Genomic DNA, 25080 nt, shown 5'->3' on the forward strand with positions numbered 1-25080 from the left:
CTGTTATAAATATTTTTCTTGTTTTTTTTTACTTTATTACATCTAATAATTAATTACAATTTGTATTTATATATTGTATATTTGAAATATGGTGAGTATGGGAGGTTTAGAAATACAGGCTGCCTGTCCCCCCCCCTGCCTGTGAATAGGAATTATTATATAAACCCCGTATATAAACCATGCGCTAAATCAATTATTTATTTATTTATTTACAAAAAGGTACAATGGGGTTGTGAAATTACATAAGATTTGTAGTTTTACATTCTTGCAAAGTTACTTACTCGCATAGCGTTTCGGGCAGGTCCTTATAATCTAACATTATCAGCTAAAAGGAAAAGGCACATTGTAGGCAGAATTTATTTGTATTTATCAACATATAACTATAATATAAAGTGACAGAGGTGATTACACTGGTGAAGATATATGTCTTAAGTACTAATATATGGTATCTTAAGTACAAGATACAGTACGTGTGAGTTTGAAACACGAGGTATAGGAAACTATGAAGATAAAATTAGGTGCTTTTAATTACATATTTTTGTTATGTAGGTCATTTTATTATATACTTATTAACAAATGGTCCTATAAATAATGAGACACCTCATTAGCAATTACTTATAAAGACAAATAATTTACAATGTGTCATAGAGCAATGATTTTAGATTGAACCGTACGATCCCAAAAGGCCCTATAATTGCAAAAAAAAGATATATTCTTTTATTCTGAAAACCTGTTCAAACTATTGGACTATACCTATAGCCGGGCAGCATTTAAAATCACTTAATGTGATTTGATTTGAAAAAAAAGTAGATTTAGAGTCCAAATATCTCCAGACCCGAAGTAAGACTCTACCGCTGAACGCGTCCTCCCGCCCCCCCCCCCCCCCCCACCCCACTGGGTGTTGCATCATTAAATGCAACTAATTGCGCCATTAATTGCAACTGTGTGTAATGAAGAAACACAGTAAACTCCATGTTATATATATAGATAGGATTGCAGCACATTACTGTGTGTGTGTGTAATTCTAATCTTGTTAATGAAAATACATGAGACATACTTATCAGAAATTCCAAAGCAAGTGAATTTCTAGGGAAACTGTATCTCTCATAGTTAAGTTTAATCTGATTAATTAAGATAGTGAATCTGACTAACAAAAGCACCATATGATTCCAGTCATTATTTCCTTGGGAAGTTCTCCCCCAAGAAATCAATGGAATCACGGAATATAGCAACCCGTTCTCGCAAATTTAATAAGTCAATATTGACTTATTAGTTGCGTGCATAGGTGACATACTAAACATAATAGTTTCCCTTGAAAAGCTTCATAGAAAACACCGACCTTACCTAACCTACTTAGTATGTTAAAATAAGCATCTTATAGCTTCGTAATTACAATTGTTACTTAACCTATTATAGGTATAGGTTAGGTAATAATTGTAATTACGAAGCAATAAGATGCTTATCTTAACATACTAAGTAGGTTAGGTAAGGTCGGTGTTTTCTATGAAGCTTTTCAAGGGAAACTATTATGTTAAGTATGTCACCTATGCACATATTTAATAAGTCAATATTGACTTATTAAATTTGCGAGAACGGGTATCAACTGTATTGTGAAATTTAATCGGGATCAAAGCAACATATATATAATTTATACCTGAATTTACCTGAGGGCTACTAATACTAGTGGCCTCGACGAGGACAGGAAACCGGCGGCTTGTCCAAGGCCTACCCCCCATTTGCCCTGACGATCTAAAATAAAATAAAAATAAAAATTAGGTACAAAAATTGAGTAAGCATGAAGTCCTAGAATTCGTGTGAAATTAGATAGTTGTTTCCGTATATCTGTCCTTATCAGGGCTGTTGTGTCTGGGAAAACCCATTCTGTTTATGCTAGATTAGTGAAGTTCATTTATTATACACCCCCATACTCATCCTGTGGACGGTAGTGGAATGGGTTACAGAGATACATAATGTATAATATACGTATCCGAATACATGATAAAGCTGATAAGTTAACCAAAGAATCTGCCTTTAAAGCAGCCGTTGGGTGTAATCTTGGATTGTCAATGAGCAATCTCAGAGCAGCAGTACACCGAGAACTTCAGCGAGATCGTGTAGATCTGAGGCAAAGTGAAATTGTCATATACATAGTAATGATGATTTTACATTCCTGTAAAGCCACATATACCATATACCCATCTTGTGGGCGGTAGTGGAATGGGTTACAGGGGCACATAATGGGCTCAGGGACTGAACTCCACAATTCATTGAGCTAAGCAAGTTACAGTATTGATAAATTAGTTTCAAATTGTAATGAATATTGGTTTGGCGTTGGAAGGGGGGCTATTAACCCCTTAATAGGCTGCATGGGTTATTAAGGGGTTATTAACCCTTCCTCTGGAGGGTTATTAAAGCCAATACAATAGCCTATAATCCAGAGATAAAGTAAACTGTTTACACCGAGAAGCGCAGAATACCTGATTTACCTGAGGGCCACTAACCCTATAGTGGCCTCGACGAGGACAGGAAGCCGGCGGCTTGTGGAAGTTCCCCCCCCCCCCCACATGCATGCATGAATAACTTGATTTTTTTCTATGTAAACCTCTATATTCCGCGGAATATTAACAACAGAATAAAGGAAATTTATTTAAAAATATATATATATATATAATTACTGAACACTTAAATCACCACCGCTGTAAAGAAGCAGTTAGTCCACAGCCCGTAAAAAATATATCTAACAGGACGTTCATATACCGCATTAACTGTAACTTTGTGACGAGTCATATATATATATATACGTGTCAGTAACAAAAATAAAAATGAATTAACTAACGCGAGGGACGGAGTAACGGTGTGTGGTATTTCCACTTTTTTAACAATGTTAAAATATTTTGTTGTATCACAGTCGCTTCACAACGCGCTGGACACTGGTTCGATTCCCGGCTCTGAGGCCAGATTCACGAAAGCACTTACGAACCTGTCCATCTTTTCTCAATTTTTGGCGGCTTTGTTTCCAATTCTTAAACAGTTAATGATCTCCGAAGCACCAGGAGGCTGTTTATAACAATAACAACAGTTGAATGGGAAATTCTCATGCTTGTAAACTGTTTAATAAATGTAACCAAAGCCGCCAAAGATTGAGGAAAGATGTACACGTTCGTAAGTGCTTTCGTGAATCCGGCCCCAGGAGAGACCTAGATTATTCTAATAGGCTTCCTGATCCCGACTATGAAAACCCCAAAATTGTTGATGTTAGGAGTTGTGTCAATAAATAATAATAATTTGTATTTATATTAAATATGTTTCAAATATGATACACTGGAATATTCGTAGTATACAATGGAATTTCCATAAATCCACTAATACTTTCATATTCATAAATTAAATTCATATTCAGCCATGAAAGTTGCACAGCAGGTAGGAGCAGCAGTCCCAAAAAGCTATCCATGCAAACGCTTGATCAAGCGTACCTTTGACTCTAAGGAAAAATAAGATAGTGATTCCCAATTTGGATAACTGTTCCCAAGCATGGAGACCTCGGGCCAGATTCACGAAACAGTTACGCAAGTACTTACGAACGTGTACATCTTTTCTCATTTTTTGGCGGCTTTGTTTACAATTATTAAACAGTAAATGAGCTCCGAAGTACCAGGAGGCTGTTTATAACAATAACAACAGATGATTGGGAAGTTTTCATGCTTGTAAACTGTTTAATAAATGTAAACAAAGCCGCCAAAGATTGAGAAAAGATGTACACGTTCGTAAGTACTTGCGTAATCCCTTCGTGAATCTGGACCCTCATCTTCAGATGGACGTAGCTGCTCTTTAGAAAGAACAGCACCGAGCAATAAAAATCATTCCAGAGCTAAGTCAACTCACGCACCAATTGAGGGCCACAGGGCTAACAACACTACAAACCAGGCATGACAGAGCGGATCACATTAAAACTTTTAAAATACTGAACAATTTGGAGGATGTTAGGCCAGGAAAATTTCTTCAGAAGGTTAGATTTAACACAAACAAGGAACAGCGGGTTCAAGCTCAACAAACCACAATGTAGGAATGAGAACAAGAAATTTGTTCACCTATATGGTTATAAACCCATGGAACCGCCTACCCGCCGAAGCCGTAAATGCCAAAACTCTGTTAACATTTAAAAGACAGCTGGACAAAATCCTCAAGGGAAATGGGGGGACCTTCGACAAGCCGCCGGCTTCCTGTCCTCAACGAGGCCACTAGTGTTAGTGGCTCTCAGGTAAACTCGGGTAATATATTTAACATCAGCAATAAAAATGATGGAAAGTTCCTTGGCCTAGAAAAGAGACTCAACTTCAGCACCCACATACAACACATTACCAAAAAATGTATCAAAAACAGTTGGTATACTTTCTAAAATCAGATATTATGTTCCCCATTCTGCTCTCCTCCCATTATACTACACGCTAATCTATCCCCCTATCTTTCATACTTTACCCTATCTTATCATTTTTATAAATTTTGCAAGTATTTACCTACTTAAAATTGTCTTAGATTAAGGACCTGCCCGAAACGCTGTGCGTACTAGTGGCTTTACAAGAATGTAATTACTATGCTATGTATCATCACAATCCCAATGTATCTTCTTGTATATATATATATATATATATATATATATATATATATATATATATATATATATATATATATATATATATATATATATATATATATATATATGCGAACAAGCCTGAATGGTCCCCAGGACTATATGCGAATGAAAACTCACACCCCAGAAGTGACTCGAACCCATACTCCCAGAAGCAACGCAACTGGTAACTACAGGGCGCCTTAATCCGCTTGACCATCACGGCCGTCAAAAGGAAGTGATAGCCGAGGCTATTTGAGCCACTTCCCCGACGGCAACTCGGATGGTAATCTTGGGCATAGCATTGTGAAATGCTATGCCCAAGATTACCATCCGAGTTGCCGTCGGGGAAGTGGCTCAAATAGCCTCGGCTATCACTTCCTTTTGACGGCCGTGATGGTCAAGCGGATTAAGGCGCCCTGTAGTTACCAGTTGCGTTGCTTCTGGGAGTATGGGTTCGAGTCACTTCTGGGGTGTGAGTTTTCATTCATATATATATATATATATATATATATATATATATATATATATATATATATATATATATATATATATATATATATATATAAGCCTATACTTGCATAAACCACAAGTGAAGATTAACAATCTTTGGACAACACCCACCAGTGGGACTCGAACCCAGAAAGCACAACTACCTTCCAGTAGCTGCCATAACTAGTATGCTTTAACCCACTACACCATCAGACCCTACAAAAGAAGTAGAGACTTCGAGATATATATACATCTCAAATATCTCCACTTCCCGAGGGCACCAGATGAGTGTGAGGTTAGTCTGCATTTTTTGTCAAGCCACTGTCAATGTGAGAGAACTCGTGTCCAGCTTATAAGTTATATATATATATATATATATAAGTTATATATATATATATATATATATATATATATATATATATATATATATATATATATATACATATATATATACATATATATATATATATATATATATATATATATATATATATATATATATATATATATATAAATACGGTATCTGTGCATGGGGTTCTACCAGTAGGAACTACCTCAAGCCTATCATCGCCCAGCAAAAATCTGTCATCAGAACAATAACAAACTGGTTCTAGACAACACAAAGCCCGCCCTGTTTAAATCCCTAAACATGCTAAACATAAACTCACTCCACACATTCTTTTATGCCATTTACATGTACAAAATCTTGTCTATAGATGCAAACTCTATCATGAAACTCTTCCTGGACAGATGTAATAGAACCCAAAATCACCACACCAGAAACTAAATATTTGATATCCCCAGAGTCAAACTAAGTCTGTGTAAACACTCTATGTAAATAAATGGACCTGGTCTATGGAACTTACTCCCTAACAAAATAAATAGCTGTCCAACCTATGCCTTATTCAAAAGAAACACCAAAAAGTATATTATTTTATCCTCATAGTTTTCTACTTAGTTCTTCAAACTCGCAATATATCTTGTGATACCCAATCCGACAATATATGTGCCTAAGCCATACAATTTCACCATTGTAAATCATTGCTATCATCTTATATCATGTTTGTTCTGTTGAAAGCAAGTTTGACTACAATGTACCTAGAAATAATCCTCAAATTATGCTACAATGTACCTGTCGATAATCCTCAAATTATGCTACAATGTGCCTGTCGATAATCCTCAAATTATGCTACAATGTGCCTGTCGATAATCCTCAAATTATGCTACAATGTGCCTGTCGATAATCCTCAAATTATGCTACAATGTGCCTGTCGATAATCCTCAAATTATGCTACAATGTGCCTGTCGATAATCCTCAAATTATGCTACAATGTGCCTGTCGATAATCCTCAAATTATGCTACAATGTGCCTGTCGATAATCCTCAAATTATGCTACAATGTGCCTGTCGATAATCCTCAAATTATGCTACAATGTGCCTGTCGATAATCCTCAAGTTATGCTACAATGTGCCTGTCGATAATCCTCAAATTATGCTACAATGTGCCTGTCGATAATCCTCAAATTATGCTACAATGTGCCTGTCGATAATCCTCAAATTATGCTACAATGTGCCTGTCGATAATCCTCAAATTATGCTACAATGTGCCTGTCGATAATCCTCAAATTACGCTACAATGTGCCTGTCGATAATCCTCAAATTATGCTACAATGTGCCTGTCGATAATCCTCAAATTTTACTCAAATGTACCTGCTAATTTTTCTCATATTTTTTTTTACAATGTACCTGTTAACTTTTTTCAATTTTGCTACAAATTACCTACTTAAAATTATCTGTTAGGCTATAAGGACCTGCCCGAAACGCTATGCGTGTTAGTGCCTTTACAAGAACGTAAAAACATCAATGCTATATACTCTCACAAACCCAATGGATCTTCTTGTATATAAATAAATAAATAAATATAGTATTAAAGAATATTAAGATTGTGTAATACGTCAACAGTATTGCTTTGTGTTGAAAAAAAAATTGACGCCAGTAGGTCAATTAATAGGTGTCTGTCAATTATAATTCCCGTTTCTGGGGACAGTAAGCCTGCACTTAGTCATGTATCGAGGTATGCCATATCTACTGACCTTCCCCAGGGCACAAGCACTTCCTGTTAGCTAGCTTCCCCTGGAATAAGACCGGCCAAGCGATTTACAACCAGCACCCCAATTCCTGCTGGGTCAAGAGTAGCGTACCATTAACTATAGGTACGCCATTAGACCATATGGAACTCACTCAAACCCCGACATAAATCGGTATTAATAGTAACATCACTAGTGGTCTATAATTAGAGGGTTTGAAGCCAAATTAGGAGCGTAGAACAGCCAATTTCTCCACACCACGTGAGGGAAGAAGCAAATTTCTATTTGAACCGCAGCTCAATAGAAGCACCGCTTTTCCGATTTCACTTTAGGAACACGAGGAACTGACTTATATATATTATAAACATGTCTGTATGACATGTAGCGTAGCAAAATTCTTTTATTTCAAACTCTAAATACATAAGCAAGATGGCGTAAGTAAATATATGCAGTTCGGAGATGATTAATTGAATTAATTGTGAATTCGGAGCCAGAGTCATACCGGAACACAGTGTTAAGACTGGTTTATGGAACACATCGCGCGGGAAAGCACTCAGTAGTGTTGAAGACGCCGTCGGGGGAGGAGCTTCCAGTCTTCAACGTAGCACACGCATAAGTGGGTGACGGTAATATTCTTACAAGCGTTCGAATTATGTGCAGTCAGGGTTGATTTTAAGGCTCGGGGGAGGGTTAGTCTGGCTCATTTATTATGCACTCCAAATAACCATCTTGTGAGAAGGGGTGCAGTGGATTTTTTAATAATAATTTTAGCACCTTTCGGCCAAGAACCGTGTGTGTTACCTGTTCTGAACGGGAACTCTTAGAGTATAGATAAAGAGCTAACTACCTGTCTGTTCTAAACGAGGACTCTCAGTATAGATAAAAAACTAATTACCTGTCTGTTCATCTAATATCCCAATTTCGCCAGATGGTTAATCATACATGGAATCTCAAAAAAAAAAGAAAACTATGAAACGAGGCAGTTCAGCCTTGTCTCATTTACCCCAGGACCAGTAATACTCTTAAGTAGCCTCGAAGATGACAGGAAGCTGGCGGCTTGTCAAAGTTTCCCTTTCAATTATTCAATTTCAAGATATCTTTCAAGATTTGAGCGCGCATGGCCGTAGTTACAAAAACTCTTAAGTATTTCCTTTCAAACAGCCCAAGGAATGGAATACCTCATATCATTTGGTTTAAAATCATTAATAACAGAGCAAATCACATATTAAATGTTGGAAAGTATATGTCCCAGTTCTTGTTCACACAGTTTATAAATGGAATGTTCACCATTAATCAAGGGGGTGAGTTTATGCCATAGGTATCGAAAAAATAGAGGATAGAAATAGCCTAAGCCACTCTATCCTTTTGAGATTTTTTTTATTGTCTCAATAAACATGAACTTGAAATTGCAAGAAGATCAAATTGTCTAGGCTATAATAGATGTAGTTCAATGCTTAAAGCTTAGCGTTTTCCCTGGAAACACAAACCGAAACTGTCTCTATTTTCCGCTTGTTACAACTTGTAATATAGTGGTTACATCTTGGCTTAACGTGTTTATGACGTATTAGAACGTTGTTACAACTTGCTATATTGGTTGTTATAACTGGTTAGGAGGTGTTAAAACTTGCTCGAACGTTGTACCAACGTCGTAGTTTCGGTGTGTGTTTGGGGGGTTAAGCTTGAAAATTGAAAAAAAAATATAATATACATCAATTTAATAATTTTGAGATTAACAATAGAGAATATAGAATATAATTGATATCATAATATAATTTAACAGAGAATATAATTTGTCATAGCCTAAGGTAAATAGCCTAGAATTAGTAGCCTAGAGATATGAAGTAAAGATTATACTAGGATTCATATCTAGAAGTGTTAGTAATATAATCTATTTTAATCCTCTAAAACTGCCCTTGCGAGTCCCCATTCAAATTCTGTGCCACAGATTTAGAGAATAGATACCAATTATCTATTACATTACAATATACATAAATTGAGAGTATCATAACCCTTTCTAATGAATTGTGAACCTTTCTAATAGAATTATGAACCTTTCTAATGAATTTAAAAGCAGTTATCAAATCAGAGTTCGATCAAAAGAGGTAGCCTAAAGAAAAAATAATTTTTTTTTTAAGATGAATTATAAATGAGTAAATGTGAATGTAGGTGGGTATGGGTGATATCAGGATGTAGCCCTGATGTGGATAGTGCCAGGGTGTGGCTCTCATGTGGATAGCGCCAGGGTGTGGCCCTCGTGGTGTCATAGCGTGTGATCCTGCGGTGGGAAACAGAAGGGTGTGGTCACAGCCACACACTAATCATATCCACAAGGCTCCGCCACACTCCACAGCCCAGCCTAAGCGCCTATCAACGTCAAAGTTCCGCAGTAAATGACATAAAAATGTATTTTTGTTCAGATATTCGTTTCGTCTACGTGAGAGGAGAATGTATAATGAGCCTTACCGCTTCGGAAAATATAGGAATATCACAAACTGCGGTAGGACTATTGGTCCATACGAGGCAGCTCTTATTGGTCCATACGAGGCAGCTCCTATTGGTCCATACGAGGCAGCTCCTATTGGTCCATACGAGGCAGCTCCTATTAGTCCATACGAGGCAGCTGCTATTGGTCCATACGAGGCAGCTGCTATTGGTCCATACGAGGCAGCTCCTATTGGTCCATACGAGGCAGCTGCTATTGGTCCATACGAGGCGGCTGCTATTGGTCCATACGAGGCAGCTGCTATTGGTCCATACGAGGCAGCTCCTATTGGTCCATACGAGGCAGCTCCTATTGGTCCATACGAGGCAGCTGCTATTGGTCCATACGAGGCAGCTCCTATTGGTCCATACGAGGCAGCTCCTATTGGTCCATACGAGGCGGCTGCTATTGGTCCATACGAGGCAGCTGCTATTGGTCCATACGAGGCGGCTGCTATTGGTCCATACGAGGCAGCTGCTATTGGTCCATACGAGGCAGCTGCTATTGGTCCATACGAGGCAGCTGCTATTGGTCCATACGAGGCAGCTGCTATTGGTCCATACGAGGCAGCTGCTATTGGTCCATACGAGGCAGCTGCTATTGGTCCATACGAGGCAGCTGCTATTGGTCCATACGAGGCAGCTGCTATTGGTCCATACGAGGCAGCTGCTATTGGTCCATACGAGGCAGCTGCTGTTGGTCCATACGAGGCAGCTGCTATTGGTCCATACGAGGCAGCTGCTATTGGTCCATACGAGGCAGCTGCTGTTGGTCCATACGAGGCAGCTGCTATTGGTCCATACGAGGCAGCTCCTATTGGTCCATACGAGGCAGCTCCTTTTGGTCCATACGAGGCAGCTCCTATTGGTCCATACGAGGCAGCTCCTATTGGTCCATACGAGGCAGCTGCTATTGGTCCATACGAGGCAGCTCCTATTGGTCCATACGAGGCAGCTGCTATTGGACCATACGAGGCAGCTCCTATTGGTCCATACGAGGCAGCTCCTATTGGTCCATACGAGGCAGCGTTAAATATGTACATTTTCAGTAAGTCAAATTAATTTTACGACGTTTCTTTTTTATTGGAGAAAAGAAGCCTAAGATTATCGAAATCTACGTATTCCACAACCGGTCAATCGCTAGGCTGATGCCCACCATTGTTGACTGCGTCTTGGACGTACGTCGGAGACACTCGTCGTATGTGTGTGGCGTTTTTATGCGTACGTAGGCACGCATTGTGGGCATGCGTCGTAGTAGAGACGTCGTGGGCAAGCATCATAGATAAGTCATGTGCACGTGCGTCGTGAGCGTTCGTCGTAAGCACGCATACGCTCACCATGTCGTAGGCGCGCATACGCTCACCATGTCGTAGGCACGCATACGTCATGCATACGCTCACCATGTCGTAGGCACGCATACGTCATGCATACGCTCACCATGTCGTAGGCACGCATACGTCATGCATACGCTCACCATGTCGTAGGCACGCATACGTCATGCATACGCTCACCATGTCGTAGGCACGCATACGTCATGCATACGCTCACCATGTCGTAGGCACGCATACGCTCACCATGTCGTAGGCACGCATACGTCATGCATACGCTCACCATGTCGTAGGCACGCATACGCTCACCATGTCGTAGGCACGCATACGTCATGCATACGCTCACCATGTCGTAGGCACGCATACGTCATGCATACGCTCACCATGTCGTAGGCACGCATACGTCATGCATACGCTCACCATGTCGTAGGCACACATACGTCATGCATACGCTCACCATGTCGTAGGCACGCATACGTCGTGCAGGAGACGTGACACAGATGGTATCGACCCCCGGGGGCCATGTGTGTGGAGAAAGCCAGGTATACATGTTAAACAACCGTAACATCTGGCTTCCTTTCCCAGAGTTGCCGGCCGTAAAAAGATTGCTGAGAGGAACATCTTCGTGTTTTCTCTCCAGGAAGAGGAGTATCAAGCTGAAATTATCTTCATATTACAACAGGGGAAAAGAGAATCCGTGTTGCATCAGAATGTGTGCAATTTCACAGTGTTGGATTCGACACTTAAATAGTTATTATCACGATAAGAGGAGGAGGTTAGCGGTTCAAGTATGCTTATTGAGATAAGCAAGAAATACATCTCAAAGGGATAGAGTAGCTTAGGCTATTTCTAGCCCCCCAAGTTAGCGGTGAATAGGCTCCGTCGAAGTTCCTCCGTCAGTCAACCTCCGACGTTGAAGAACCTTCGTCTGTTCTAGACCTTGTCAAACGTCCTAATTTATTATTGTATGTATGTATATATATACAAAAGTTCTTACATTCTTGTAAGAACGTGTCCACCCATTCTGCCACTAGCATGCGTAGCGTTTCGGGCAAGTCCTTAATCCGTATTTTCTCTGGAAATACGACCCGCCAAATCCTTTTAACACAGAGGTGTACCGTTAAGGATTGGCGCCTAGTCAATCCTCCCCGGCCAGGATACCAACCCAGGTAACATCGCTCGTGAAGCGCAGGGACGATCGTGTTACAGCTGCGCCACGGGGAATGTCTCCACTTAGAAAGCAGAACAGCAGGTGGAGTAGTGCAAAGAATTGTGCCTGGAGCATAAACTGTTGGGAGGAAGAAGGGCGAGTTGCACTCTATCAAGATCTACGACTAGTTTAATGAGAGTATGGTTTACCTTATGGTCCCCATAAGACCTAGGTCAACTACCCATGACCTTGTTGGGGTAAAGACCTATCAACCTCTGGAGTACTTCAATAAACTTTTTTATGTTTCTGGAAGCTTATTGAGGCCATCTTACTGACAAAGCAGCAAGTTTAGTGCTAGGCTTAAGACGTATCAACGTCTGGAGAGGTAATAAGCCTATCGCGTTCATGGGAGTTATTAAAGCCTATCAAGTTCACGTAAGTTTATTGAGAAAAGGAAGTACATCTCAAAAGGATAGGTCATTTAGTAAGACCTTACTGACCAATTAACAAGTATACCTTACTACTGAATATAGTCCAATACCGATGTAATTTTCTTCATGTATTTTACTCTTGCATCAAGTGAATGATAATCATGAATTGTAATTATGCTACTTAAATAAATATTACATTTATATTTCTTACAGATAATGGGTTGCTTGAGTATCATGCTAATTACCCTTATTGGGTTGGTCTCTACACAAGCACAGGTTTTCTTCAGGGGAAACTGTCCCAAAACGCCTATCATTAAAAATTTCGACTTGCACAGGGTGAGTTCCATTAAATATTAGGTCTCTTAGGCTGACAAATTAAACCTATAGTGTAAATAGAGTTGTGTGTATACATATATTGAATAATAGGTTACATAAACATTGACAAAATGTGTCTTTAATTTCCCACGAGGTATACAATCTTCTTTTATCCTCTGCATGTATGTTTGTACTTAATAATAATAATTTTTATTGACCAGACCACACACTAGAAGGTGAAGAGACGACGACGTTTCGGTCCGTCCTGGACCATTCTCAAGTCTCCCAATCGACTTGAGAATGGGATCCAGGACGGACCGAAACGTCGTCGTCGTCGTCCCTTCACCTTCTAGTGTGTGGTCTGGTCAACAGACTTCAGCCACGTTATTGTGACTCCTCGCCTGCATAATAATCTTTATTTGTGTAGTATCTAGGGCGATGGTTCGAGCAGGAGCGTTTCTTTGTGGCCTACCAGACCGTAGGCAAGTGCTGGAGCGGTACCTATTTGAGAGACAAAAAGGGCAAACTCTCCGTTCGAATTGACTTCTGGGACGTAGTGTAAGTTCTCCCTTTCTCTTTTGTATTATTAACAAGTTTCGGCACACTATAGCGTGCTGTTATAATTCAATAATTCGTTTTGTCGGTGACAGGAAGCCTAGTGTGTGTATAGAATTCAAACATTAGGCTTGTATCGGTACTCCCGTAACTCCTGATGGCTATTTATTAGGTTAACAGGCATTATATTAGGTGAACGGAATCGTGTAGACCCATTTCTGTTCCGCCTGGGGAATCGAACCCAGGATTCCTGATTATGAGTCGAGAATGAAACCATTTGTATTACGAGACAATTTACATTTAAGCAAGAATTCATCATTTTCTATTAACATTTAAGCAAGAATTCACCATTTTCTATTAACATTTAAGCAAAAATTCATCATTTTCTATTAACATTTAAGCAAGAATTCACCATTTTCTATTAACATTTAAGCAAGAATTCATCATTTTCTATTAACATTTAAGCAAGAATTCACCATTTTCTATTAACATTTAAGCAAGAATTCACCATTTTCTATTAACATTTAAGCAAGAATTCGCCATTTTCTATTAACATTTAAGCAAGAATTCATCATTTTCTATTAACATTTAAGCAAGAATTCACCATTTTCTATTAACATTTAAGCAAGAATTCACCATTTTCTATTAACATTTAAGCAAGAATTCACCATTTTCTGTAAAATGTAGACAACAAAAAACGGGAAATTTTGAAGCACTAACTATAGTCCCAACAACGGGGGGGGAGGGGGGACGCCGTACCCCGATAATGGCTTGACGCTTCCTCTTACTAATTACTCTATCACTGCAGGTTTAGCCGGCCGAGTAAGCTGACAGTGGAGGTGGTCCAGAGGAAGCCGTACGCAGAGCCCAATCGCCTCACCTACAGGATCCCCGGAGTGCCCGTCTTCGAAGACAACTACGAAGTCCTCGCCACTGACTACGATAACTGGACCCTCGAGTACGCCTGCATGGAGAGACAGCCTTTTGGGCACACGCGTAAGTGCTCGGGTTAATGTCATTACACACAGAAATGCTACGACTATGACCATGTCGTAGCCGATTAAGGCAGCGTCTGGGATGCTCTCGGACGCAGGTTCGAATCCTCGTCACGGCCCTTGTGGATTTGTTCATTTACTCGGGTTAATTTGGTTTCGTGTTAGGTTTGTAAGGGTTATATCGACCTCTGTATAGGGTTCTAATAATAATTAGTAATGGTAATGTCATCTCACAGATATAATAACATAGGATAACAAAAATATACTTGTGTATTTGTGAAATTTATGTAAGGAATTTACACTAAGTCTTTCGCACTCTCCTGAGTGCTTTGTCTCGTCTTAATCACACACTCAGGCCTTGACATACCACTCAGGAGAGTGCGAAAGACTTTGTGTAAATTCCTTATATAAATTTCACAAATTCACGTGTGAATTTTTGTCCAATAATAATAATAATTTACCTAAATTATTATAAAAGTAATTATCATATTATTATTTTATTCCGCCAATGTGAAATTTCAATCGTAACAGCAAGGATATGAAACAAAGAAAATATTGCTTTAATATATAAAGAAACGACCAATCAACCCAAAGATTTATTTTTAAAGCATTAGTAATAAAATATAATTGTTAAATGTAATATTTCCTTTGATATATCCCACTTGGATAAATCAGTACGTCAGTTTTGGGCTCGGTACGATACAAGGTTTGCAGCTTCGTCTGCAATGTCATTTCCTATTATTCCCACATGACTTGGCACCCAGTTGATAAGTACCCGAGGTGAGACATGATAGATACGTGTAGATTTAAACTAACTAAACACAGCTGCCGAAGGAATATAAGAAAATTCACTTTCGCAATCAGAGTGGTAGACGGCTGGAACAAGTTAGGTGAGAAGGTAGAGGCCAAAACCGTCAGTAGTTTCAAAGCGTTATATGACAAAGAGTGCTGGGAAGACGGGACACCACGAGCGTAGCTCACATCCTGTAACTACACTTAGGTAATTACACACATGCACATACAGCAGTTTCAAAGCGCTATACGACAAAGAGTACTAGGTAACTACAATTAGGTATTTACACTTGGGTAATTATACACAAAGAGATGACGAGTCAAGCATATACAGAGAGCGAGAGAGAGAGAGAGAAAGAGTGAGAGAGAGAGAGAGAGAGAGAGAGAGAGAGAGAGAGAGAGAGAGAGAGAGAGAGAGAGAGAGAGAGAGAGAGGTGAAGATAGTTTACATGCCTTTTAGTTCACTTCTGACGCATACCCTGTAAACCCTAATATAGACTATAGCCAATAACAGCCTGCTATGTATACCCAAATGTGTCAATATATACATATATAAAATAATACACATCCAAAACCCTCCTCATCTCTTTCAGAAATCGCCTGGATCCTAACCCGAAAGCCTCATCCATCTTACGATGTGATCCACGAAGCCAAACAGACCCTCACCGCTCTGGGCATTGATATCAGCTACCTCAGGCAACAGGACTCTTCCTGTTACCCTGATTATCCAACCCATTACCGGGATTTGCCAATCAGGAAAAAATCCTCCCACCCTGTATCCTAAACCCCAGAACGTATACAGCCCACCTAACTCATGGAGTCCTGTGTATATCTGTGATTCGTTATTTAATGTTAGTTACGATATCGTTAGCAACGCGATAGTGCATTATTTTGGACAGGCAAAGATGGGTATTTTTTGTGTGTGTATAACACTGAACTTGCTGGTATTATCGTAGCTTTATGTGACACTTTCAGACTGAAGAAAACTTTAGGCTTTAAACTTTAACGCTTTAATACCCGACACCAAACGTAATTACTGGTTAGTTAGTAAGAAGTTAGTCATTCAGTTTCATGCCCGAAACGCTTTGCGTAATAGTGGCTTTAGGCATTGTATGTACTAGCTCCATCTATATATCGAGCAATTTATGTAAAATCTCTTGTATGTATGTACCTTACCTGAATAAACATTTTATTTTATTTTTTTATTTTATTTTAAAAGAATGTCGTGGCTGTTTATATGACTATATTACTGTACACAGGTTATATAATGTATATTAATTATATAATATATAATTAATTTTTCCTACAAACATTTTTGTGTTGGCTAATCCTCTATTTAATTATAGACTGTTTAAGAGTCTTATAAGGGTATGGGGGGGGGACCTTCGACAAGCCGCCGGCTTCATGTCCTCGTCGAGACCATTAGTCTTAGTGGCCCTCAGGTAATTTAGAAATATTATGAATAAATGTATATCATAATTTATTTATTATCTTCTCATAGTGTTGTTAGACAAGTATGTACATTAAACTATAATAAGGACATGAGTATCATTTTTAACGCCCTCAGATGCACGAGGATTACAACAAGTGAGAATAGGATTGGAACAAATCCATGAGGGTTCGAACCAATGCACGGAATGTTCCCAGATGCGTCTTATAGTCAACATATTGACTGTTGTTTACCACGTCTCGGTACAGTTGACTTAAAGGCGCATCTGGGAACATATCCTAGATGCGTAGGTTCGAATCCTCATCACGGCCCTTGTGGATTTGTTCATTTGATGTATCACGCTATTGTGACTTCTGTGGTTCGAATCCCAGCCGGGGCAGAAATGGTTGGGCACGTTTCTTTTCACCTAACGCACCTGTTTACCTAACAGTAAATTAGGTATCCAGGAGTCAGTCAATTGTTATGGGGGGAAGCGTCAGTAATTCGCCCCAGGAAGCAGAACAGAGATGCTTTTTCACCCACAAGGTTATAAACCCATCGTGAGGTGATCTTTACATGATTTCGGTATATTTTATATATATTTTATGTATATTATATAATATAACTATTACAAGCCTGTACGCGAACTGGTCACTATTGGTTCAAAAATAGCCTCACAATACACTATTCTACGTCATCGCTACTCTAAACAAACTTCTCCTATCCTGACCAAACCCATCCTAGCCTACACTAACCAATCCTAATACAATTTATCCTAACATAATGAAAATATAAGATATTTATAGTTTTCGTTCTAATATATTTGATATATCTCGCGAGGTAAGTGATGCCACTGTGACGTCAGCGGCTCCAGGTGGCACTTTTTGGACCCGACTAGTGACGTTAGTGGCTTGCCTCCCGGGGCTGTTTTTGAACCCGATTGGTGACGTCAGCGTTTTGCCTCCATGGGACACTTTTTGGACTTGATTCGTGACGTAAGTGGCTTACCTCCCGGGGGCTCATTTTGGAGCCAATTCATGACGTCAGCGACTTGCCTCCCAGGGACAATTTTTGTACTCAACTTGTGACGTCAGCGGCTTGCCTCCCGAGGGCACTTTTTGGACTCGTAACGTCAGAGGCTTGTCTCCCGGGTGCTCTTTTTGACCCCGATTCGTGACGTGTTCGGCTCTCCTACCGGGGGTACTTTTTGGATCTAACTCGTGACGTCAGCGGCTTGCCTCCCGGGGGCTCTTTTTAGACCCAATTCATGACTTCATCGGCTTGCCTTCCGGGGCATTTTTTGGACCAGACTCGTGACGTCAGCGACTTACCTCCCGGGAACACTTTTGGAGCCTACTCGTGACGTGTCCGGCTCTCCTACCAGGGGTACATTTTGGACGTAACTCGTGACGTGTCCGGCTCTCCAATCGGGGGTACATTTTGGACGTAACTCGTGACGTGTCCGGCTCTCCTATCGGGGGTACTTTTTGGACCTAACTCGTGACGTGTCCGGCTCTCCAACTGGGGGTACTTTTTGGACCTAACTCGTGACGTCAGCGGCTTGCCTTCTGGAGGCACTTTTTTGGACCCTAAAAGGGTTGCCAGATTGGGCTACAAGTAGCGAATTGGGCTAATTTTGAGAGCCCCGCGCTCCCAAATTTTCAATTTCGCTACTTGCTACTTTTTGGGTTAATTTAAAAACAAGATGGGCTAATTTGGGCTATTAATTTAATTAATTTAATTAATAATTATCACTTTAACGCAACCGGACCGTAAATATACGGCCCACTTGGCTAACGGGTTCCGCAACCGCGCCGTAAATAGCCGGCCGATCTAAAAATAAACATATAAAATCCAATTCTTATTCGATCGACTTGGGGTTAGTATGAAAATGTTTGCCATTAAATTTCCGTTTTTTCTAATAGGCACATGGCCTATTTGAGAAAACGGCATTGTATTGTAACTTAGAGGTGAGACTATTGAGTTGTTGACACAACGAGGGTAATCGCTCACTTCACACACTCTTGGTGTGGGCCGCGATCATGATTCTACATTTATATGCATATGTCTGTGTAGGGAATTTTATTGCGAGTTCAGTGATATAAAATATAACGCTGTAGGACTAATGTGGAGCTAACAATAAACAAAAGAGTATGAACATTTTGTTGCTGTTCATTAGTTATCACTCGTCACGGCGAGTGATCTACGTTTTATTTATTTCGTGGTAGAATAACTAATGCTTTGGTGACATGTTATACATATGATCTTGTAGAGAATTTTATTGCCAACACATTGATATCAAAATAAAATACGTAGCTAGAGAAGTGGTGTCAGGAGAGTGAAAAGATTACACACTTTTTGGTGTTTACGCTCAAGAGCGCAAAACGCCGCGCGCACAATGCACTAGTTTTTTTCACGGGGCGCGTGCGCATAATGTTAAGAAATTCAATGATGATTTATATTGAATTTTGTAACTAGCTCATCAAGATTGTAACTTGCTTAGCTCAATGAATTGTGGGGTTCAGTCCCTGAGCCCATTATGTGCCTCTATAACCCATTCCACTACCGCCCACAAGATGGGTATGGGGTGCATAATAAATGAACTAAACTGACTATTTATGGTCAGATGTAACACAAGCGTCCCACGATAGCAGCCACAGACTGACGATTTAAATTCGTCATTGTATATGTACTAGCATTGTAGGTACATTGTATGTACATTGCATTGTATGTACTAGCATTGTAGGTACATTGTATGTACATTGCATTGTATGTACTAGCATTGTAGGTACATTGTATGTACATTGCATTGTATGTACTAGCATTGTAGGTACATTGTATGCACATTGCATTGTATGTACTAGCTCTATCTATAAATTCATCAATATTTGTATCATCCCTTGTATGTACTGTATGTACTTTACCTAAATAAACATTTGAATTTTGAATTTTGAATTTTTTTTTTAAATGCGAGTACAGCGCCCAGTATATCGTCGGTAATTGGATTACATTGGTTTGATTTGGGTTGAGTTAGGTTAGTCAGGTTTCAAAATTTCAAAATTGCACTACGCCACGGAGCAGTCTCTGTGGCGCAGTGGTAAAGCGCGCGCCCGGCTCCTTTGACCCGTCGGCCGGGAAGGACTGACCGGGCGACAATCCTTAACTGTTCACCCGGCAGAGAATGGGTTGTTTGGCGATTTGGCGGGTCGTATTCCGGGGAAAATAGTGGGATTAAGAACCTACCCGAAATGCTATGCATGCTATAGTGTCTTTACAAGAATTTAAAAACTTTTATTCTATATAAATAAACAAAAAATAAAGAAAATCCGCTGTCGTATCTTCTTGTGCGCGATGCAACTTGTATCTGGCATAATTACAATATTAACTTAAATAATTCGTTTGTTAGACAATATATGATATTCAGATTTATAAATTACTTTAGTAAGGCCTAATAATGCATATAAATATTAATTTACACACTTTTAATGGCTATATACGATAGGAATTTCAAAATGGCGTTCAAATAATTTTAGGCAGGGGGTCTCTGGGGGCGGTTGGTCGCTACGGGTCTTCACGCTGACCCGGTCAGTCCTCAGGAAGCAGCGGCGGCGTGAGTATGTCGCTCCCGTGTAGGTAAGGCTGATCAATTATTTTTGCTATTTGAGCAGTTGGGAGGTACACATGAATATATAGTCTACCTCCACCTACAATGCTAAATGCATTATACATTTGTTCGCTGTTATAACATTGAGTTTTGTAATGTCTCCGAGGGTAATTATTTCCGTATTTTTTTTATCCGGGTTGTGTAGTATTTAAATGTTTGTATTCCACTAATGCTAAATAGTCTGTTCTCTCTCGGATATTATGGAAGATTTTGAGGATCATGATTTGCCAACATTATATGGGTAGGATATTATGTAGAATACACTTCCATAGTTAAACCACCCTGTCGTCAGACTAGGCTCGTTAACGCGGCAGTCGACCCTCCGCCTCCACCTCCCAAGACGCATTTATTATCGACTTTCACGTACCGTGTATTAAAAATATTTTGTATCGTGTATAAATTAATTTTATAATCTATGTTTAATTAGGCGTATAGTAGGTTCGGTATTTAGGTTCTGTTGGCAATTATTTGCACTTGAAGTATGTGGAGGGTGAAGCATTTACAGTTGCCTGTCCTCAGGCCAGGCTCGCCTAAGCGGCGGCCCGACCCAAAGTCGCGTTCGACAAGTTCAAGTATGTTTATTGAGATAAGAAATACATCTCAAAGGGATAGAGTAGCTTAGGCTATTTCTACACGCTCGACAATTTTATCGCTCTGTGTATTCAGAATTATTCTCGCGTATAAGATATTATTTCATCAAGTTAATAGTTTAGAAACTAAGTTTAGTGACAAGCGATAGTCTTGTGTACACTGTAATAGATGAACAACTTCCTAACAGGAAGGAGCGGGGACACCCTTCCAGGAACTGAATTTACCCGAGGGCCACTAACACTAGTGGCCTCGATGAGGGCAGTAAGCCGGCGGCTAGTCAAAGGTCCCCCAATTTGTCCTGATCTTTTCCAGCTGTATTTTAAAACCCAGCAGAGTTTTGGCGTTTACGGCTTCGGCGGGTAGGCGGTTCCACGGGTTTACAACCCTATGGGTGAAAAAGCATCTTTTTGTTTCTTGTCCAACTTTCTGGCTTGTTGAGTTTGAACCCGTTGCTCCTTGTTCATGTTACATCTGACCTTTTGAAGACATTGTCCTGATCGACATCCTCCAAATTGTTTAGTATTTTAAAGGTTTCTATGAAGTCCGCGCTGTCATGCCTGGTTTGTGGTGTTGTTAGCCCTGTGGCCCTCAACCATTCCTGATACGAGAGATGACTAAGCTCTGGTATGATTTTTGTCGTAAGACATAGCTCCATAGCTCTGGTAAGACATGGCTCCAGAGCAGCTGTGTCTTTCTGAAGATGTCTCCATGCCTGGATGCAATCATTCATGTGGGGGCGCACCAGAAACTTATACAATTGAAGGTCTACTTTCTTTTCCTTGAAGGTAAAGGAACGCATGATTATTCCCAGGGTTTGGTTTGCTTTTATACTGCCGCTCCCACTTATTGTACAACTGTCAGTGATTGGTGGATTCTGACTCAAAGATGATGTTGATTCAGTAGTTGTGTTGTGTATTGCTTTGCCCCACATGCAAGGTCTTGCATTTATCGACATTAAAAAGTTATCTGACCATTTGTGGAGTTCATGTAGATCTCTTTGTAAGGTTTCAATATGGCTTTCGCTTCCCACTTTACCATAGATCTTAGTGTCGTCTGCAAATTTGTTGTGGTTTGTAATATTCTACTATGTAGAATATGTAGTATATACATATACTATGTATATGACAAAAAGGGTTGGGGCCCCATAATGGATCCTTTGGCACTCTGCTTAGCACACTGGTTGGGGGTTGGATGAGATATTTGCTTGTTAGGCTTGCTAATACACAACTGGACGGGCTCCAGTTACACAACTGGTCGGGCTCCTGTTACACAACTGGTCGGGCTCCTGTTACACAACTGGTCGGGCTCCTGTTACACAACTGGTCGGGCTCTGGTTACACAACTGGTCGGGCTCCAGTTACACAACTGGTCGGGCTCTGGTTACACAACTGGTCGGGCTCTGGTTACACAACTGGTCGGGCTCTGGTTACACAACTGGTCGGGCTCTGGTTACACAACTGGTCGGGCTCTGGTTACACAACTGGTCGGGCTCTGGTTACACAACTGGTCGGGCTCTGGTTACACAACTGGTCGGGCTCTGGTTACACAACTGGTCGGGCTCCGGTTAAATAACTGGTCGGGCTCTGGTTACACAACTGGTCGGGCTCCGGTTAAATAACTGGTCGGGCTCCAGTTACACAACTGGTCGGGCTCCGGTTAAATAACTGGTCGGGCTCCAGTTACACAACTGGTCGGGCTCCAGTTACACAACTGGTCGGGCTCTGGTTACACAACTGGTCGGGCTCCGGTTAAATAACTGGTCGGGCTCCAGTTACACAACTGGTCGGGCTCCGGTTACACAACTGGTCGGGCTCTGGTTACACAACTGGTCGGGCTCCGGTTAAATAACTGGTCGGGCTCCGGTTACATAACTGGTCGGGCTCCGGTTACTTAACTGGTCGGGCTCCGGGGGTGTCACCTTTGCTTCGGGTTGTGCATGGTCGGGCTCCGGTTACTTAACTGGTCGGGCTCCGGGGGTGTCACCTTTGCTTCGGGTTGTGCATGGTCGGGCTCCAGTTACTTAACTGGTCGGGCTCTGGAGGTGTCACCTTTGCTTCGGGTTGTGCATGGTCGGGCTCCAGTTACTTAACTGGTCGGGCTCTGGAGGTGTCACCTTTGCTTCGGGTTGTGCATGGTCGGGCTTCGGTTCATGCATGGTTGTGCTTCAGATGTTTTTTGTTCGGTTCGTTCTTGCTAGGCTTTCTGTTAAACTGGTCGGGGTCCGGTTACACAACTGGTCGGGCTCTGGTTACACAACTGGTCGGGCTCCGGTTAAATAACTGGTCGGGCTCCGGTTACATAACTGGTCGGGCTCCGGTTTCTTAACTGGTCGGGCTCCGGGGGTGTCACCTTTGCTTCGGGTTGTGCATGGTCGGGCTTCGGTTCATGCATGGTTGTGCTTCAGATGTTTTTTGTTCGGTTCGTTCTTGCTAGGCTTTCTGTTAAACTGGTCGGGGTCCGGTTACACAACTGGTCGGGCTCTGGTTACACAACTGGTCGGGCTCCGGTTAAATAACTGGTCGGGCTCCGGTTACATAACTGGTCGGGCTCCGGTTACTTAACTGGTCGGGCTCCGGGGGTGTCACCTTTGCTTCGGGTTGTGCATGGTCGGGCTCCGGTTACTTAACTGGTCGGGCTCTGAAGGTGTCACCTTTGCTTCGGGTTGTGCATGGTCGGGCTTCGGTTCATGCATGGTTGTGCTTCAGATGTTTTTTGTTCGGTTCGTTCTTGCTAGGCTTTCTGTTAAACTGGTCGGGGTCCGGTTACACAACTGGTCGGGCTCTGGTTACACAACTGGTCGGGCTCCGGTTAAATAACTGGTCGGGCTCCGGTTACATAACTGGTCGGGCTCCGGTTACTTAACTGGTCGGGCTCCGGGGGTGTCACCTTTGCTTCGGGTTGTGCATGGTCGGGCTCCGGTTACTTAACTGGTCGGGCTCTGGAGGTGTCACCTTTGCTTCGGGTTGTGCATGGTCGGGCTTCGGTTCATGCATGGTTGTGCTTCAGATGTTTTTTGTTCGGTTCGTTCTTGCTAGGCTTTCTGTTAAATTGCTCGGGGTCCGGTTACACAACTGGTCGGGCTCTGGTTACACAACTGGTCGGGCTCCGGTTAAATAACTGGTCGGGCTCCGGTTACATAACTGGTCGGGCTCCGGTTACTTAACTGGTCGGGCTCCGGGGGTGTCACCTTTGCTTCGGGTTGTGCATGGTCGGGCTCCGGTTACTTAACTGGTCGGGCTCCGGGGGTGTCACCTTTGCTTCGGGTTGTGCATGGTGGGGCTTCGGTTTGTGCATGGTTGTGCTCCAGGGGTTGTGTGTTAGTGCCTCATGTCTCTTTGCTAGATCATCATAGTTGTTTCTTTACTATGGCTGAGTTCATGTTTATTTTCAATGGCTTCATTGTTGTATTTTTGCAAGAGTTCCAGGTTTCTTTTTTTAATAGGGCTCAATTGTTTGCTTTGGCTCCAAAGTTAGTTGTTAAGGCAAGGGGGGGGGTTGTTAGGTAGGGCTTAGGAAGGGTTTGTTTGGTAGAGCTAGGGAGGGAGTTTGGTTGGGCTCTGGGGCAGTTTGGTTGGCTGAGATGTTTGCTTGCTAGGCTTGCAGTTACACACAACTGGTTGGGGTCTGGTTACACAAGTGGTGGGGCTCTGGTTACAAAACTGGTACAGGGGTGTCACTTGGGCTTCGGTTCGTGTATGTTTGTGCTTCGAATGTTGTTCAGTTCGTTCATGCTAGGCTTGCGGTTACGTAACTGGTTGGGCTCGGTTACGTAACTGGTCGGGCTTCGGGTTGTGCGTATTCGGGCTTCGCTTCGTGCATTGTTGTGCTTCAGAGGATTTGTTCGGTTCGTTCATGATAGGCTTCCAGTTACATATCTAAACAGGCTTCGGGGTGTACAATAAACTACTACTCGCTGGTTGAATTGGGGGAGCTCAATGAACTATCCACCTCTGGCGGCAAAAAATCAATGAAATATGCAACTATGGTCTAGTTGCAAACATTGCAAATAATCCAATGGATTATTGCAGTTGTATTGTTTGCACCATCTTGAGTCTATTTGAAATTGAAATTGAAATAAGTTTATTGATGTAAAATACACACAAAGGGATGAGGTAGCTCAAGCTATTCTCACCCCGTTACGTA

The 25080-nt window shown here is 41.3% G+C and overlaps 1 protein-coding gene across 2 annotated transcripts; it reads left to right on the forward strand.

Annotated features, from left to right (window-relative positions):
• The first annotated feature begins 7729 nt into the window (after nt 1-7729).
• Nucleotides 7730-16351, forward strand: LOC123770496 (apolipoprotein D). 2 transcript variants are annotated; one of them, XM_045762421.2, is made up of 5 exons: nt 7730-7822; nt 12810-12932; nt 13339-13469; nt 14275-14462; nt 15847-16351. In XM_045762421.2, exons 2-5 carry the CDS (start codon nt 12813-12815, stop codon nt 16035-16037), a joined length of 630 nt encoding a protein of 209 aa, XP_045618377.1. In that variant the 5' UTR covers nt 7730-7822; nt 12810-12812; the 3' UTR covers nt 16038-16351. The 2 variants fall into 2 exon arrangements, with proteins under 2 accessions (XP_045618377.1, XP_045618378.1); XM_045762422.2 differs by having other exon boundaries at nt 7756-7832.
• The last annotated feature ends 8729 nt before the right edge of the window (nt 16352-25080 follow it).

Source organism: Procambarus clarkii, chromosome 46, assembly GCF_040958095.1.
Source record: "Procambarus clarkii isolate CNS0578487 chromosome 46, FALCON_Pclarkii_2.0, whole genome shotgun sequence".
In the NCBI taxonomy this organism is placed as follows: domain Eukaryota; kingdom Metazoa; phylum Arthropoda; class Malacostraca; order Decapoda; family Cambaridae; genus Procambarus; species Procambarus clarkii.